General features: G+C 43.2%; 1 protein-coding gene across 1 annotated transcript in view; it reads right to left on the bottom strand.

Moving 5' to 3' along the window:
• Positions 1–20,225, bottom strand: part of mrc2 (mannose receptor, C type 2) — a 247,310-nt gene that overhangs the window by 104,666 nt on the left and 122,419 nt on the right. The window contains exon 12 of the mRNA XM_063037085.1: positions 10,955–11,175. Coding sequence (XP_062893155.1) covers positions 10,955–11,175 — 221 coding nt within the window. The remainder of the gene's footprint in view (positions 1–10,954; positions 11,176–20,225) is intronic.

Raw genomic sequence — 20,225 nt, 5'->3', positions numbered from 1 at the left:
CTTCAATAATAATGAAATGCTTTGAGCGGCTGGTTCTGGATCATATTAAATCCCATCTTCCTGCTACATTGGACACTGTCCAGTTCACCTATGACTCAAATTGGTTCAGTGGTTCAGTCCTGTCCCACCTGGAAGATGGTGCCTCATGTGCCAGGATGCTGTTTGACTTCAATTCAGCATTTAATACAATCGTCCCTCAGAATCTGGAGGGTAAACTGCCCGTGGGACTCAACTCTTCTCTCCAACTGGATCCTGGACTTCTTGACAGAAAGGCCAGAGTCAGTCTGTGTTAGCAGAAATATCTCTAGCTCTATCACGCTGAACACTGACCCACTCTCGGGCTGTGTGCTCAGCCTGCTGCTGTTCACACTGCCAACGTACGACTTCACTGCTAGATGCAGTTCAAACCAAATCTTCCAGTTCGCTGATGACACAACAATGGTTGGCTTCATCAAAGATGACGAGACGGCGTACAGAGAGGAGGTAGAGCGGCTTGTAGAGTGGTGTGAGCACAACAACTTGAGTCTCAACGTGGACAATGCCAAACAAATGATTGTGGACTTTAGGAAGGTGCAGGCTGACCACTCCCTACTGTAAGTACACGGCTCCTCCATGGAGAGAGTCAGAAGCACCACGTTTCTGGGAGTGCGACTGCTGAACTCAGTTCAGTGAAAGTACTGAAATCCCAAGTCTCATCACGTATGAAGCGCCAGTAGCATTTTACTGTTACTTTTTAACGTGTCATAAATGCATCCAATAATTTGTTAATTGACTAGGGATAATATTACTTTATATATTACATGTGTGAGATATATGCATTGTGTTGTTCACCTTGGCACTGAGGAACATTGTCTCGTTTGGCAGTATACACATGTATGGTTGAATAATAAGGAACTTGAAATTCTGACAGCAGCTGGTAGCACTCAGCAATGTAGGTACCTTCTGCCTGCCAACTTCAGGTACAATCCTGACCACCAGTACTATCTGTCTGTCTGGAGCCCTCACCTTCTCCCTGCGAGAGCACAAAAGTATTGTTCCACGTTGCTAACATGTTCAGTGCCTTGTAAAAGTATTCGGCCTCCAACCCATTGCCCACGTAAATGAGTATTACAACCAGGGATTTTCATCAACTTAACTGAGATTTTTTATTTGTGAATCACAAACTCCTTTTTTTTCCCCACAGTAGAGCCCAATAATGGGAAAACTGTAAAGCATGAAATGTCAACACAAGGAATTCTGCAGATGCTGGAAATTCAAGCAACACACATCAAAGTTGCTGGTGAACGCAGCAGGCCAGGCAGCATCTCTAGGAAGAGGTACAGTCGACGTCTCGGGCCGAGACTCTCTTCCTAGAGATGCTGCCCGGCCTGCTGCGTTCACCAGCAACTTTGAAGCATGAAATGTCAGCAGTTCAAAAGTATTCACCCCACTTTGCACAGTACTTAGTTGAACCACCTCTCACAGCTATTACAGCCAGTAGTCTTCTTGGATAAGTATCTATAGGCTTTGCACATGATGGAGCAAGTGGGAGGTGGCAAAGGTAGTGGTGGTGAGAGTGGAACAGAGTGAAAGAGAGCAAGAAAGCAGGGACAAATAGGATTGAGGGCTTTGTCCTGAAACCAGCAGTGATTTGATGTACTACTTGGTCTCCTTTGGAAATACGTGAAGACCAATTCCTGCAGTCACTGGGCACTTCAGCTCCTTAAACCTTTATGCCACACCCTCAATTTCTCTTCTTTTTGGGTCTGTATTGGAGTTTAGACAAACGATGGCTTACCTAATCCAAAGATACATCTTCACAACTGGGAAAGTCAGGAACAAGGGCATATAGCTACAAAAAAATAGATGCTCATTTAGAACTAAGGTAGAAACGACTTCTCTCAGGGGTAGTTAGTCTGGAACTCTGACCCTGAGGGTGTGGAGACCAGATCGTTGTATAGATTTAAGGTTGAGTTAGATACATATGGGAAAGATTGAGGAATTGAGGATGACTGGGAACTGGCACAGAGAGGTTGAGGTTGGCATAGATTATCCCTGATCATACTGAATAGGGAGGGGGCAGGTTTGAAGGGCTGAGTGGCCAAGTCTTGTTCTTATATCCGACCTTCCCTAGAACCAAACTCTTCAATCAAACTTTCTGTCACTTGTACTAAAAGTCTTCCTTCTGGCTCAGTGTGTCTATTTTGCCTGAGAAACTTGCTCTAAAGCTTCATGAGTTGTACCACACTAAAGGGTGCTATATGAATGCAAACTGTTGCTGTAAAAGTTATGGCTGAAAATTTTGTGTGCACATAACAGATAAAGAAAGGTTGCATCAGTCTGCCAAACCCCGTCAACATCAGTAATTTTTGTCCTGCGAAGCAGAACAAAGTTTCATAGAAATAAAGAAAAAAAAACAGGATTTCAAAAGCAAATCTTTAGATATACATGAAAAGTGCGAGGGAGATGTATTAAAAACCTGCAGCCCACCATTAAGTGACAACTGAGCTCAGAACTGCTGATCCTGCAGGAAAGTTCTGAATGAGGCTGATTGTATGTTATAAAGATAAACATGAAGGTCTCTCCTAAACTGCAACCAAAGCAGTCTGGGGAAATGGGCAAGAGCTGCTTTTGTATTTCGATCACTCCCCTGAGGCAATGTTCATGATCTCAGCAAAGGACTGACAGCCAGGAGATCACAGCCTCAAATACACTTTACTTTCCAGTCGTAGAGGATACAAAGGATCTCTGAGAACAGCCGGGTCAAAGGCTAGGGAAATCGTGCCTTTCCAGATGTGCGGCCTGCTAACGCACAGGGACTCTCTGCCTGGCCTTTGCTTTAAAGTTAGCCGCAGACCCTAACCCCACCACCAGTCATAGGGTATCTCTTCCTGCTACTGCTACCAGTCCCGAAATTCTGTCAAACTGGGATTGAAAACCTCAGGCTTGTCAGAGCTGAATTTTTCAGATTTTTTTTCTCTCTCTCTGCTTGGGGTTGGGCATCTTTTTTTTTGTTTTCTTTTGAGTCTCCTGTGAGATTATGTGGCTGATGGGGGAAAGGCAGGAAGTGTCTAGCCATAGTGCTCCAGGCATCCTGAGCTCTCTGGACCATCTGGTCTTTCCTGCCTGCAAATTTTAATGCATGAACAGAAATCCTGGCCAAGACTCACAACCTAACAAGCCAAAAACTCCCGTGCCTTGTGCCCTGCACTCTCTGGTTCTCTGCTCCTCTGCCAGTTGTCTTTAACCAATTATCTTGGATCCACGTTCTCTGCTGATGGAATTGCCTACAAGTGACAACACTGCTTCCTGCCTTACGCACACTCCTCTATCATTTTGAGCGCCTGCATTAAACCTTTCTTCGAGCATCTTGACAGTGTGAAGAACAAGTCGGTTCTACATATATAATATGGTGCAGTTCTCAGAATTGTAGAATAAAACTGAACATGCTGTAAAGACTCATCAGTCAGGCGGCATCTGGGAAGGAGAAGCAAGAGTCAGTAATTCAGGCCAATGACCATCACAAAAGCTGTAGGCAACAGCCAAGGAAAGATCATCAACCTCCCCATCAATCCCTGCCAAGGTCACTCTGATAACCATGCACCCCCCAACCATCCAACACAATTGGCAGTATGCACGCACGATCAGTGGCAGGCCTACCTGATAGCCCATGTCTCCCCCAGAACAGTCAAAAGGCCCTGCTCTTTTTCCTTGAACAAAGTCCAACCGGTCCCCCTCCATTATTTGCCTGCTGAATAATTTCTTGCATTGAAAAAACATGTCCCAAGCAACACCTGTCTCTTTGCGGAATGCAGTTATTTCAGTCCCACTCAGGGCCCCGATCTCCCCTCAGCTATACTGACGCCTGTACTTGGTGCTGCTTCCAGCTCTTGTTCGAAGCTCAGAATGTCAATTTTTACCCTGTTCTCATTTTCATGTGGTCCTCTCTAACTCTTCGCGGAGCCATATAGCAGATGCAGGCCCTTCAGCCCATCATATCAACACTGACCGCCAAGGACCTATCTGTACTAATCCCATTTACCATCACATGATCCTACTAGCTTTGTATGCCTTGGTGATTCAAATACTCATCCAGATGCTTTTCAGGTGTCGTCAGAACCTTTGCCTCCACTACCCCTCAGCCAATGTGTTCCAGATCAAAACCACCCTCCAGATCAAGGGTTCCTAACCTTTTTTATGCCATAGCCCAATACCATTAAGCAAGGGGTCCATGGGCCCCAGATTGGGAACCCCTGATATAGATGAAAATATTCTTACTTATATCCCCCCCTAATCCTCACATTAAACCTATGCTGCCTAGTCTTAGGCACCCTCTCTTAACTCTATCAAATACACCCCTCGGCACCAAGGAAAACAAATCCAGCCTCTCCTATCCCTTCTCATAATTGAAGTACTCCATCCCAGGCAGTCCTGGGAAATCTCCTTTGTACACTCTTCTTCCTATTCTTGACTTCTCTGCAATCTTCCATCTACTTCTCTCACCTCACTACCCTTGCCATTGGGTCCATCTTCAGTTTCCTCCCTCACCCACACAGTCCTAATCCCAAACTTCGCCAACCACTAATCTCACCCACGCATAATCTCTTCATCCCAACACAAAGTGTGGCTTTTCCAGATCCATAATCAGGCACACCCTCAGAATAGAAGCACGTCCCTTTAGAACAGAGATAAGACCGTAAGACCACATACCTCGTATATAGGAGCAGAATTAGGCCATTTGGTCTATCGAGTCTGCTCCGCCATTTCATCATGGCTGATCTAATTTTCCTCTCAGCCCCACTCTCCTGCCTTCTCCCCGTATCCCTTCATGCCATGACCAATCAAGAATGTATCAACCTCTGCCTTAAATATAAATACAGACTTAGCCTCCACAGCTGCCTGTGGCAAAGAATTCCACAGATTCATCACTCTCTAGCTAATGAAATTCCTCCTCATCTCTACTCTATCCTGAGGCTGTGTCCTCTGGTCTCAGACTCTCCCACCACAGGACACATTCCTCCACATGCACTCTATCAAGGCCTTTCACAATTTGATAGGTTTCAATGAGAGCACCCCTCATTCTTCTAAATTCTGTTTAATCCTGGAATAAAAAAATCCCACATAACCACATGACGTGGCACACGATGATGATGGCGACGACTGAGGGACCTTCTACCCTTCTAGTACTGGCTTTCCTTTTGAATGTCCTGCAAAATAATAGAGTTGCACACACGAAGCCAGGTTTTGCTGCTCCAAGCATGCAACATGCAGGCAGACTCAACAGGCCACGTGGCCTCTGCTTGTCCATCATTTTCATTTGGGGCAGAACAGGAAATGTCTCAGCTATGACATTGAACAGCTGAACAGCTGAACATATTTTCAAGGCTCATTTTTGAAGTTTGACATGACAAAGGAATGTCTGGGTCTTGTATAGTTAACTGTGATCCTATCGCAAATGTGGTGTGGTTCACCATGGCCAGTTATTTTAAAATAAAGCCACTGTCCACCAAATCTATGCACATTACTGTGAAACTGCTGCGTGGCACTTGGCTAAATCTTAAAAGCAGATCCTGAGTCATTCTCTTGCAGATCCAGGAACAGTCTCACAAACCCAGGTTGTTGTGAGCGGGATTAATTATCGAATTTTGGAAGGTGAAGGATCCTGTGGATTGTGGAACACCTCCGCACACAGAGGAACCATCTGGACTGCAAGTGAAGCCAGATTCTGATGCAATATTCAGCAGTGCTCTGGGTCAAAGGGATTCCTGCTGAAATGCTGCAAAGCACAGTGATCCTAATGAGTGTGAATACAGAGAACAGGCACAAGCTAGCTCAGAGAAATAGGAGGTGAGGGGAACTCAACTGAATATCCTCCCAGTGACCACAATGACTCTCAAAAACTGTAACCAACTGTTCATTAATAAATCAGCTTTTACTGCGTGACGATTAGAAATTTATTCTTGAAACTGAAAACATGTCTTTGAGAATGTTTACATGAATTGATTCATTTTGGTCTCTTTTGTCAACATGATTGAGCTAAGCAAATGCAACCTGCCAAGCTGCTGTTTAGTCACTTATACACTGATGCGTTGTTTCGTCAGTGAATATACACAGTTCCTTCTGACTGGGCCAATCTGCAGAAGCCTGCCTGGATCTGAGGCAGACCACAGTGTCATCACTGTCTGGTGCCTATGGGGCAGGATATGCTAAGTGACTGAGAGAAAATCAGTAATGAACCATGTCAAATCTTCACAAATCACTGCAGAACAGCACCTAGTGAACAATGATACTGATGAGAATCCATAGACGTGCCCATAACAACACAGCAATGTTATCGAACAAACTTTGACGCAGAGTTGAGGAGCTGTTAGAAGATCGGTTTTAGGGAATGTTGAATAATCTGGTATTGTTGGAAAAGTAATGGTGACTACAAATTTAGTAGACTGTGGTAAAAAGTCACCAAATTCATTAATGCCCCTCACCCAGTTTAACTTACAGTAAGTGACTACAGACCCATAGTAGCGTGGCCAACTCTTTAACTGTGTTCTAAAACAGTCTAGAAAGCCCTTTTTTTGTATCCTAACTGCTACATTAAAATACATGAAAGAGCACGGTAGCATAGTGGTTGGCATGCTTTACAGTACCAGTGACACAGGTTCAAGTCCTGCCACTGCCTGTAAAGAGCTTGTACGTTCTCCCCGTGACCATGTGGGCTTTCTCCTGGTGCTCCAGTTTCAACCCACAGTCCAAAGAGTTGGTAGGTTAATTAGTCTTTGTAAATTGACCCGTGATTAGGCTAGGCTCGAAGGGCCAGAAGAGCCTATTCCACATTATATCTCAATAAATAAAAAAGAAAACTGTACAATCCATCCAGATTCAGCCGTGTGCCTGTGGGGTTATCCCTACTCTCAGCTCCTCGCAAAATCCTCTTCTTCATCAACATCTGGGGACTAAATTGGGAGACCTGTCAAAGAAATTAATAAGCAACGACCTGACATACTTAGCTAAAAAAAATCTCACCAGAGTCATCTTTAAAACACCATGGGAATAGTCCTATGCCACCAGCAGGATACAGCCCACCTGTGATGGCAATTTAAATAATGTACAGGACTGGAGTCCTCGCAATTAACTACAGAGCTCGTGAGGTCAGGCAAACATTGGCATGGAAACTTTCCCTGGATTATCACCGACCGTCTTCCTTTGGTTGGTGAATCAATGTTTCTCTGTGCTGAACAGTAATTGGAAGTAATAAGAACACAAGAACATAAGAAATAGGAGCAGGAGTAGGCCATCTGGCCCATCTAGCCTGCTCCATCATTCAATAAGATCATGGCTGATCTGACCATGGACTCATCTCCATCTCCCTGCCTTTTCCCCATCTCCCTGCCTTTTCCCCATAACCCTTAATTCCTCTCCTATGCAAGATTCTATACAACCTTGTCTTAAATATATTTACTGAGGTAACATCCACTGCTTCATTGGGCAGAGAATTCCACAGATTCACCACTCTTTGGGAACAGCAGTTCCTCCTCATCTCCATCCTAAATCTACTCCCCTGAATCTTGAGGCTATGCCCCCTAGTTCTCATCCCACTTACCAGTGGAAACATCATTCCTGCCTCTATCCTATCTATCCTTTTCATAATTTTATGTGTTTCTATAAGATCTCCTCTCATTCTTCTGATTTCCAGTGAGTACAGTCCCAGGCGACTCAATCTCTCCTCATAGTTTAACCCCCTCATCTCTGGAATCAACCTGGTGAACCTCCTCCAAAGCCAGTATATACTTCCTCGAGTAAGGAGACCAGAACTACACACAGTACTCCAGATGTAGCCTCACCAGTACCCTGCACAGTTGCAGCATAACCTCCCTGCTCTTAAATTCAGTCCCTCTAGCAATGAAGGCCAACATCCCATTTGCCTTCTTGATAGCCTGCTGCACCTGCAAACCAACCTTTTGCGATTCATGCACAAACATGTGACGAATCCAGCAAGGGCACAGAATGAAAGCACCACAAATGGAAGTCATAGCAACTTGTGAGCAAAGCAACTACTTCACCTCATGCACATCATTGGTAGATGAGATGACTTACACATAGAGACCCAAGTCCTGCTTCCACTGAGGACATCTTTTATTACATTGTGTGGTATTAGAGTTGTGCTAAATGAGATAGACTCAGAATAGATCTGGCAGCTCAAAACTGTTTGCCTTATATCACTGGCAAATTACATTTAATAGGAGTGTCAAATAAAGATTCGGGGGGGTGGAGGAAGGACCATTCAACCTTACTTTTTGGTAGTAGCTGGTTCTGCTTTGTTTGGGGGAGCTATCCAATTATTTTCACGCACATAGGGTATATAAAAACAATCCTATATGCCACATACACACAACAGGTGACCTGCATTCCCAAATTAATTGCTCAAAGATTCCACACTCATTATTCACCAGAACACAACTGGGTCTATGATTCTACTCTCACAGATCAGGAGCTCTCTTCACCCAATAGTGCAGGGAAGGTAGAAACTTGTAGGACTAGGGTTTCCAACCTGGGATCCGTGGACAGGAGGCCCAGGGCTCACACCACCAAGTTCAGAACCAGTTACTATCCTCAACAATCAGACTCTTGAACAAAGTGGATAACTTCGCTCAACTTCACTTTCCCCAACATTGAAATGTTCCCACAACTAATGGGCTCACTTTCAAGGACACTTCATCTCATGTTCTTGATATTTATTGCTTATTTATTTATTATTATTATTATTTCTTCTTTTTGTATTTGTAGTTTGTTGTATTCTGCACTCTGGTTGAACACCTTTGCTGGGTGGTCTGTCATTGATCTGTAATGGCTATTATTGTACAGATTTATTGAGTATGCCTACAAGAAAATGAATCTTTAATAATAAATTTACTTTGAAAAAAAAAAGATTGGGAACTCCTGTTATAGAATAATCAAAAGGGACATTGAACTCTACTTCAACCAGTGCAGGAGGTGACCAAGTCTCTAATTACTGTTCAAAGGAATTGAGTAATCCTACAATTCCATTGCAGTGGGCGAGGTGGGGTTCTTTGCTCCCAATGTGGGTCACAGATTCTATTGCTGCCAAAAAAGGAACTGGATGGCATTATAAGTGCAATGCACAACAAATCAAATTGGATCCTGTGCTCCCAGGAACAGATCAGATATCATGTAATGTATCCAGTGACCCACATCAGGAGATTCTGTTTGAGGATGGGAGGAAAACAAGTGGATAGAGTGGGGGAAAAAAAGTGTGCGGTATACTTGCCTGCACAGGTTGGGGAGTCGAGTATAAAAGTTGGAAGGTCAAGTTGCAGCTGTATAGAACTTTTGTTAGGCCATATATAGAGTACTATATGCTGCTTTTGTCACTAGAACAAATTTGGAGCCATTGGAAAGGGTGCGGAAGAGATTCAGCAGGATGTTGTCCAGATTGAAAAATATCAGCTAAAAGGATAAGTTGGACAAACTTGAGCAACACACATCAAAGTTGCTGGTGAACGCAGCAGGCCAGGCAGCATCTCTAGGAAGAGGTACAGTCAACGTTTCGGGCCGAGACCCTTCATCAGAACCCTTCCTCTAGTCCTGACAAAGGGTCTCAGCCCAAAACGTTGACTGTACCTCTTCCTAGAGATGCTGCCTGGCCTGCTGCGTTCACCAGCAACTTTGATGTGTGTTGCTTGAATTTCCAGCATCTGCAGATTTCCTCGTGTTTGCGTTGGACAAACTTGGATTGTTTTCTCTGAAACTAAAGTCAGAGGGACAACCTGATAGAAGTATATACTGTATAATTATGAGAACCACAGAGAGGGCAGATAGTCAGAGTATTTTTGCAGAAATCTGCAAAATGACTTCTTTTTTCCCCACACAGTAGTAGGTGCCTGGATTTTACTGCCCGGGAGGTGGTAGAAGCAGATATGAAAGCCACATTTCGGAGGCGTTTAGATACAGATCAAAGAACACATGAATGTGCAGTGGATAGAGGGATAGAGACCATGTGCAGGCAGATGGGATTAGACTGACATCAGAGCCAGTCCAGACAAGCTGGGCTAAAAGGCCTGTTCCTGTGCTGCAGAGCTCAGTGTTCTAAATCATTTCCAACTTTGCACACTTTTGATCTTGTTTTTGCACCTTGGACAGATTTCTGTTTTGAAATTTATCTATGCACAAATCCACATACAATAATGGCAAGCTTGCACACGTTGGAATGGTTTGCTCATGAGGAACACACTATTGCTCCTTAGTACCTGTACATCTCAATGCAGGACTGGAGTATCGCATTGTGATTCTTCATTGTTTGAGTGGTTTAACTACTACAGAGAAAGTGATTTTCTACCTGAGCCTCAGATGGATTTCCACATCTCATCTTTACACAGATTATTTCTAAGCAAGATGTTTACACTGACAGATCTGTACCAATGATGAATTAAGTCATTGCAAATCTCAGCTCCATCCCAAGTTGTGATACTCTGCAACAACTTGCATTCGATAGAGTAAAACCTTGAAAAGAGCTTTACTGGAATGCTGTCAAATGGAATTTTACACTAGATCACTTGAGAAGAAATTAGGAGAGGTGCCCGAAATCTTTCTCAAGGGGGTGGGTTTTGAGAAAGAGTGTTTGAAGAAGGAATTCCAGAGTTTAAGATTGTTGGTGCTGAGGACACAGTTTTAGAGGCAGTTACAAGATTGCACGATAGGTACAAAAGCATTGTTGAGGAGGAGATGGATGGTAAAATGCAAAATACCGCACATGTTGAAAGCCTGAAATAAAAACAGAATGCTGGAGAAATTCAGCAAGTCATCGAGCATGTATGGAAAAAGAGTTCATGTTCAGATTGAAACGTTACACCTGTCTCTACAGATGCTGCCTAATCTGCTGTGTGTTCCCAGCATTTTCTATTTTTATTTGAGATGGACACTAACTGCTTTGTAATAGCACAAAAATGTCACACTTTCCTACCTTATAGCAATATCGGAGTGTCGGGGACAATACCCATCCTGACGGGCAGCTTCCAGTAACACTGGTCGTCGGAGTCACTGCCACTGGACTGACCCCTGGGTCAAGAGAGGTTGCCAGATTCTGCCTGCAGATATACTTGGCCCGGAAGCTGTTGCAGTCCTTCACCTCCCACAATCCAACAGAGTTCCCTGTGGCCAGCACCACGCAGCCACCTTTGTAACCTGCAACATAAGGCCCATTTCATCATCAATTAGGCTACCAACCACAAAGCTGGAGGCAGGGATTTCTCACATTCAAGATCAGATTTATGTCACTATTCAAAATAAGGGTAGATTCAATGGTTTTCATATTTGTTAAGGAAGAATAATTCAGGTAATACTGAATGACCGCGGGGTTATTCACTGCAGTTAATAACCCAGTTATTGTTAAGAGTGTAGCCATTATCATCATTTGTCAAACATGACAGGCAAACTGTTTACAGAAAGGTTCCAAAAATGGCAATCAGCAAATTTGCTGATCATTTATTTTATTGTGCTTTTAGCGGAGTGATAGATATTGGCCAGGTCACTAGGGAAGAATATTCCTGCTTATCTTTCAAGGACTGCATAAATCTTTTTATATCTGCCCAGGCAGTTTAATATCTCATGCAAAAAATGGCTGGTCTGATGGAGTAACCCACAAATTTAGGTTGAGCTTTAATACTCTGGTTTCTGAAACATCTGTCCCAGAGGTTAAAGAGCTACCATTAAGGCAGGACCACAACCATACTTGAAGTACTACAACCATAGCCCATCTTTGTTTTCTCTTCCAGGAGTCCCCGTATCAATCACTGTCTATGACAGCAGGCAAATGCACTGCACACTGCCTCAGTTCACACTGTTAACTGTGCAGAGATCTAGCTGGAGGTTTCACTAACCTCTGGTATCCCGTCATTGCCCTTGGTTTGATGGCCCCTCACAGAACAACTGTTTGGAACTTAAGGAGATATAATCACAGGCACACAAGACTCTCCCACTCTGTGGCATAACACAGAGAGATACAAGAGATGGCAGATGCTGGAATCTTTAGCAATAATCCAACTGCTGGAAGAACTCAGTGTGTCAAGCAGCATCTGTGGGAGGAAAGCAATTTTTGATGTTTCAGTCGAAACCCTGCATTAGGACTTTCCTCCCAGAGATGCTGTTTGACCCGTTGAGTTCTTCCAGCAGATTGCTTGCTGCTGTGACATAACACAAAGGTGAACACTACCCAACATCCTCAAACACAAGCTTCTGATGTTTCTTATTTGTTCCACCTTCTGTTCAGGAAAGGTTTGTCATAGGAGGAACATGTGATGGCTCTGGGCCTGTACTCACTGGAGTTTAGAAGAATGGTGGGGGGGGGTGACCTCATGAAAAATTATTTACAAGGATGTTGCCTGGATTGGGGAGCGTGCCTTACGAGAATAGGTTGAGTGAACTTGGCCCTTTCTCCTTGGAATGACAGAGGATGAGAGGTGACCTGATAGAGGTGTATAAGATGATGAGAAGCATTGGTCATGTGGATAACCAGAGGCTTTTTCCCAGGCTTGAAATTGCTAACACAAGGGGGCATAGTTTTAAGGTGCTTGGAAGTAGGTACAAGGGGGATGTCAGAGGTAAGTTTTTTTATACAGAGAGTGGTGGGTGCGTGGAATGCACTGCCAGTGATTGTGGTAGAGGCGGATACACTAGGGTCTTTTAAGAGACTCTTAGGTAGGTACATGGAGCTTAGAAAAATAGAGGGCTGTGCAGAAGCAGGTTACATGGTTGGCACAACATTGTGGGCTGAAGGGCCTGTAATGTGCTGTAGATTTTCTATGTTCTCTGAAACCTATCAAATGTTGAAAGACCTGAAAAGAGTGGATGTGGAGAGGATGCTTCCTATGATGGGGGAGTCTAGGACCAGAGAACACAGCCTTAAAATAGAGGGGCGTCCCTTTAGAATGGAGATGAGGATGAATTTCTTTTGCCAGAGTGGTGAATTTGTGGAATTCATTGCCACAAGTGGCTCTAGAGGCCAAGTCATTGGGTATACTTAAGGCAGAAGTTGATACATTCTTGATTAGTCAGGGCATGAAGGTTTATGGGGGGGAAGGCAGGAGATTGTGGCTGAGAGAAAACATGGGTCAGGTGGTGAACTGGCAGAATGGACTCGATGGGCCAAATGGCCAAATTCTGCTCCTATATCTTATGGTTTTATGGTCTTGTACACATGGGTCTTGGTCCTAATAATCTACATATGTCTTCTTCACTAAAAATATTCAGTGGAAATATATGAATGTGTATAACTTTGGGCAACGTACAAACTCAGAATTTTATGGACAGACATTTTGACTTTTTACAGGCTTATGTTCCAATCTACGATATGAAAGTAGATCAATATCTCAACATACAATAAACCAATCAGCCATATTGATCTACAAACAAACATCAAGAGCATGAAAACTATGTCATACTCCCGACATTATTTGTTACTTTCTACCATTTCTCACATATCAACCATTTACTTTTTTGTAAGAGTTTTTTTTTAAATATAAACACAAATAATAGTTTACAGCCACCTATCAACAACACTGAATTAGTTGCTTAGTCAGAGGTGAGAACGAAACAAGGGAGGACTAGCTGATTTGAGTGAAAAACTGAAACCTGGATAAGGGAGATGAACTTGAGTGCAGCAAATCTAACCTTGTAACATGGGGGCACAGGAGACTACAGATCAGGGGTTCCCAACCTGGAGTCCAAGGACCCCTTGCTTTATGCTATTGCTCCATGGCATAAAAAGGCTGGGAACCCCTGCTACAGATGCTGGAATCTGGAGCAAATGACAAACTGCTGGAGAAACTCAGAAGGTCAGGCAGCATCTATGGAGGGAAATGGACAGGAAGTTCCTCAGATTGAGATCCTTCATCTGTATTGCCTCCTTTAAAAAGGTGGGAAGAACCTGATCTAGGCCCAGCACATAGTGCAATTATGAAGAAAGCATGACATTGCCTCTACTTCTTAGAAGATTGCAAAGATTTGGCATGACATCCAAAAATTTGACAGACTTCTACAGATGTGTGGTGGAGGGTAATGTTTATTGACTGCATCACAGCCTGGTATGGAAACACCAATGCCCTTGAATGGAAAATCCTACAAAATGTAGTGGATACAGCCCAGTCTATTACAAGTAAAGCCCTCCCCATCAGTGAACACATCTACTCAGAGCATTGTTGCAGGAAAGCAGCATCTATTAGCAGAGATCCCCACCACCCAAGTCATGCTTTCTTCTTGTTGCTACCATCAGGATGAAGGTACAGGAGCCTCAGGACTGACACCAGCATGTTCAGAAATAGTTATTACCCCTCAACCATCAGGCTCTTGAACCAAAGGAGGATAATTTCACTTGCCCCATCACTGATATGTTCCCACAACCAATGGACTCACTTCCAAGGACTCTTTATCTCATGTTCTTGATATTTATTTATTATTATTATTTTTCTTTTGTACTTGCAGAGTTTGTTGTCTTTTGCACACTGGTTGAACGTCCAAGTTGGTGTGCTATTATTCTATGGAGTTATTGAATATGCCCGCAAGAAAATGAATCTCAGGGTAGTATGTGGTGACATACATGTACTTAGATAATAAATTTACTTTGACCTTTGAACGTTCTCTTTCAAAAGCAAGAACTGAATCTGCTTCCACCATTCCATGAGTAAGTAGATTCCAGATCATAACTGCTCACTGAATGAGAAGTTATTCTCCTCCAATTGCTATCATGTTCACTATAACTCCATGTTTTTTTACTGTTCCTTCATCAGAGCCAGTTTTTCTTTATTCACGTTCTCTACACCCTTGCTGACTTGGAACACTTCCCAAATCATTTTTCAGTCTCCTCCAAGGAGGAAAATTCCATCTTTTGTAGACTACTAATGACAGAGATCCCTCGTCCATAAGACAATAAATAGAGCAGGATTAGGCCATTCAGCCCATCAAGACTGCTCCACCATTCCATCATGGCTGATCCCTCTCAACCAGATTCTCCTGCCTTCTCCCGTTACCTTTAATGCCTTGACTAATCAAGAACCTGTCAACCTCCACCTTAAATATACACAATGACTTGGCCTGCACAGCAAACTGTGGCAACAAATTTGACAGATTCACCACCCTCGTGCTAAAGAAACTTTTTCTCATCTTTGTTCTAAATAGACATCTCTTGATTGCCCATTGGTCAATAGCACCAGATCTACAGTGTTTTCATCAAGGTGACCAATGCTACCGACATTCTAGTTGTGGTTGAACCAGTATTTTATACAATATCAAAGCACCCTCCTTTTATTTGTTTTCTGTTCATCTTCTTATAAGGCCAGGATCCCAAAGGCTCTATTTAATGGGTTTCTCAAACTAACCTCAGCATACAGTATACCCAGATCTCCCTTTCAGACACCTCTTCAGCCTTTTCCCAATCACCCTAATTATCACTTCACACTTCTCTGTGTTAACTTTACCTGCTATGTCCACTTATCTTCCTGGCTGTCGACATCCTCTTGAGTCCTATTAACATTCTGCTCAAAATTTACCTTAATTCCAAGTATGGAATTTTAAGATGCTTGCACACTACAGTCCAAATAGTAACACATTTCAATAAAGAGCAGTGCCTCTAGAACCAACCCTTGGACAATACCTTCAACTAGACTGAAATCAGAAACTCTTCACCACAACCAGTTTCCCATCCCAAGCAATACCCTGAGCACTAGATGAAATGGACAGCTGACCTGAAACATCAACTGTCCATTTCACTTCATAGACGCTGCTTGACCTGCTGAGTTCCTCCAGCATTTTGTGTGTTGCTCCAGATTCCAATATCCTCCTGAGCCCATTTATGTATACGTGTTGACACCACCGCTTTTAATCTACATGAATTTATTTATACTGGAACTTTAGTCCCAAATGCCCAATCCCTCTTTCACAAACAAACAGTATGAGGTACCAAGTTCCTGGTCTAAACAGATCAGGCATTTTTTGGATCTGGTATTTCTGGAAGTACAGGGCCAAAAAAAAAAAAAAAAAAAAAAACGAACACAGAGATCCCAATATTTGAGAGAATAGCAGATTTTCTATGTACTCACGTGGTAGGGAGCCACTTTTTTTTTTAAACTTCTTGACAGTGTTGTATGAATTTTTACCAACACATGGATAAACACTAGGCTTGTGGCCTCAATTCACTTCCTCAATTACTGGCAAGAGGCAGTAAGAATGAATCCTTGCTATGTACCAAGAAGGCAACCAACACTCACCATTAAACATATTTGTGGTTTAAATGGTCTCTATACTGAACTACACCCATCACTCTGTAGATCACAATAGACAAGCATAAATAGTTAATGCAAAATGTAACATTGATTAGATCATAAATTGCTTTCAGCTGGTGGCTGGATACAAGAACGGCCTTTTATGATTTGTGGACTTTTCTGTGTCATTAAGCGTAAAGTTTTAATGTTCCCTAATAAGAATCTTATCTGAGCTTGCTGTAATTTGCTGTAAATAGAATCACTCTGCCAGAAAACATTTTGCTGTTCAGCAGAGTTTCCATGAGCTGAAGACTGAATCAACACTTCACCATTCATCCGTTTAAACTCTCATCTCCACTAGCAAATCAGCCGGTTGACCAGGCAGCAGACTGATCCAGAAGCTTAAAGAGTTCAGACTTGGGTCCATGTTAAAGTCAGTAGGGTTATCTGTGGAGGGGGGGGGGTGGGCAAGAGTGTACAACTCCTCGCCCTCTGAGTGAAGGAGGAAGAGGAGGAAAACAGCCAGTGCACCACATCTCCCTGCATACTGAATGGCAAAAGAGAAGTCACAGACATGATGGGCTGAAAGGACTTTTTCTGCTCTGTTGAGCTTCTGATGACTATCTCCACAGCCATGCTTAGGGCCCACTGATCAGCAGATACAGTGTACACAATCCTCAGTACTCAATACTAAAAGAGTCTTCATCCCTAGCACGACCATAGAAATCACTCAGTTATTTGAAGTGCTGGGGCCTGGAAACTGGACCAATGCTTAATGATAGCTGTTAGGCAGAACACTTGTGCCAAGTGATGGAATTGGACAATATGTAGGAATCAGCCCATTGCATCTGTGCCATCTTATTGGTGGGAACAGCCCATCAGTCCCACTGCCCTGGTCTTTATTCGAGAATCTAGATCATTCCATTTGTTTCCTTCAATGTACGTCTAGTACAATAGGAATGGACTCTCGATCTCACAATCTACCACGTTGTATCTTGCATCTTATTGTTTGCCAGCACTGCACTTTCTCTGTAACTGGAACAAATTATTCTGCACCTGGTTATTGCTTTTCCTTTATACGTTCTTAATAAGACCACAAGGCCATAGACCATAAGATATAGGAGCAGAATTAGGCCATTCGGCCCATCAAGTCGGCTCTGCCATTTCATCATGGCTGATCCAATTTTCCTCTCAGTCCCAATCTCCTGCTTCCCCCCTGCCGCCCCACCATCCCATATCACTTCATGCCATGACCAATCAAGAACCTATCAACCTCTGTCTTAAATATAGACACTTGCCTCCACAGCTGCCTGTGGCAAAGAATTCCACAGATTCACCACTCTCTGACTGAAGAAATTCTTCCTCATCTTCCCTCTAGCCTGAGACTGTGTCCTCTGGTCTTAGACCACCTCCCCCCACCATAGGAACCATCCTCTCCACATCCACTCTTTCAAGACCTTTCACCGTTCGATAGGTTTCAATTAGATCTCCCCTTATTCTTCCGAATTCCAGTGAATACAGGCCCAGAGCCATCAAACGCTCTCCATATGACAAGCCATTCAATCCTGGAAACATTTTTGTGAACTTCCTTTGAACTCTCTCTAGTTTTAGCACATCCTTTCTAAGATAAAGGGCCCAAAACTGCTCACAATACTCCAAGTGAGGCCTCACCAGTGCTTTACATAGTCTCAACATTACATCCTTGCTCCTACATCAACTCTAGTCCTCTTGATATGAATGCTAACATTGCATTTGCCTTTCTCACCACAGACTCAACCTGCAAATTAACTTTTAGGGGATCCTGCACAAGGACTCCCAAGTCCCCACGAACTTCAGTTTTTTGTATTTTTTCTCCATTTAGAAAATAGTCAACCCTTTCCTTTCTTCTACCAAAGTGCATGCCATACACTTCCCAATACTGTATCCCGTCTGCCACTTCTTCGCCCATAGTCCTAATCTGTCTCAGTCCATCTGAAGCTTCTCTACTTCCACAAAACTACACGCCCCTCCAGCTATCTTCATATCATCTGCAATATTTACATCATCAAAAATAATTGACGTATAACATAAAAAGAATCGGTCCCAACACAGACCCCTGTGGAACATCACTGGTCACCGGCAGCCAACCAGAAAAGGCTCCCTTTGTTCCCACTCTTTGCCTCCTGCCAGTCAGCCACTGCTTTATCCATGCTAGAATCTTTCCTGTGATCCCATTGGCTCGTAGCTTGTTAAGCAGCCTCATGTGTGGCAAGTTGTCAAAGGCCTTCTGAAAATCCAAGTACACAACATCAACCGATTCTCCTTTGTCTATCCTGCTTGCTATTTCCTCAAACAATTCCAAGAGATATGTCAGGCAAGATTTTCCCTTGAGGAAACCATGATGACTATAACTTATTTTATCATGTGCCTCCAAGTATCGTGAGGCCCCATCCTTAACAATGGATACCAATATCTCCCCAACCTCTTGACGTCAGACTACCTAGCCTATAGTTTCCATTTTCTGCCTCTCTCCCTTCTTGAAGAGTGGAATGACATTTGTAATTTTCCAGTCTTCTGGAACCATTCCAGAAAGATCATTACTAATGCCTCCATGATCTCTTCAGCTACCACTTTCAGAACCCTGGGGTGTACACCAAGTGACTTATCTACCTTCAGACCTTTCAATTTCCCAAGAATCTTCTCCCTAGTAATGGTAGCTTCACACAGTTCATGATCCGACACGTGGAACTTCCACCATACTACTAGCATCTTCCACTGTGAAGACTGATGCAAAATACTTGTTCAGTTCATCCACCATTTTCTCATCCCCCATTACTACCTCTCCAGCATCATTTTCCAATGGTCCGTTATCTGCTCCCACCTCTCTTATACACTTTATATATCTTAAGGAACTTTTGGTGTCCTGTTTAATATTATTGCCCAGCTTACTTTCATATTCCATCTTTACCTTCTTATTAACTTTTTAGTTGCCCTCTGTTTTTAAAAGCTTCCCAATCCTCCAAATTCCCTAATTTTTGCTCCATTTTATGCCCTCTCTTTGCCTTTTATGTTGGCTTTGACTTCTCGTTAGCCATGGTTGCATCATCTTACCTTTAGAACACTTCTTCCTCTTTGGGATGTATATATTTTGTGCCTTCCGAATTGCTTCCAGAAATTCCAGCCATTGCTGCTCTGCCATCATCCCTGCCAGTGTTCTTTTCCAATTAATTCTGGCCAAATCATGCCTCTGTAATTCCCTTTACTCCATTGTAATAATGATACATCTGACTTCAGCGTCTCCTTCTCAAATTTCAGGGTGAATTTGATTATATTATGATCACTTACCCCTTATGGTCTCTAATCAATTCCGGTTCATTGCACAACATCCAATCCAGAACAGCTGATGCCCTTGTGGGCTCAACCGTGAGCTGCTCTAAAAAACCATCTTGTAGGCATTCTAGAAATTCACCCTGTTGTAATCTAGCACCGACCTGATTTTCCCAATCTACCTGCATATTGAAATCCCACATGACTATCGTAACGTTGCCCTTTGGACATGCATTTTCCATCTCCCGTTGTAATTTGTAGACCACATGGTTACCACTGTTTGAGGGTATGTATACAATTCCCATCAGGGTCGTTTTACCCTTGCAGTTCCTTAACTCTATCCACAATGATTCAACACCTTCTGACCCTACGTCACCTCTTTCTAATGATTTGATTTCATTTTTTTTTAATCAACAGAGCAATTCCGCCCCCTCGACCTTCCTGTCTGTCCCTTCGATACAATGTGTATCCTTGGATATTAAGCTCCCTGCTATACAGTAATCTTCTTTCAGCCATAATTCAGTGACGCCTACAACATCATATGTCAGCCTCCTGAATGATCTGGAGTTCATCCAGTTTCAGCTCCAACTCCTTAACGTGGATTGTTAGAAGCTGCAGCTGGAAGCACTTCTCGTAGTAACAGTAGTCAGGGACACTGGGAGTCTCCCTGCCTTC

The sequence above is a fragment of the Mobula hypostoma genome, chromosome X1 (assembly GCF_963921235.1).
Source record: "Mobula hypostoma chromosome X1, sMobHyp1.1, whole genome shotgun sequence".
Taxonomy (NCBI): domain Eukaryota; kingdom Metazoa; phylum Chordata; class Chondrichthyes; order Myliobatiformes; family Myliobatidae; genus Mobula; species Mobula hypostoma.
This window is presented reverse-complemented; position numbering and strand designations above follow the sequence as displayed.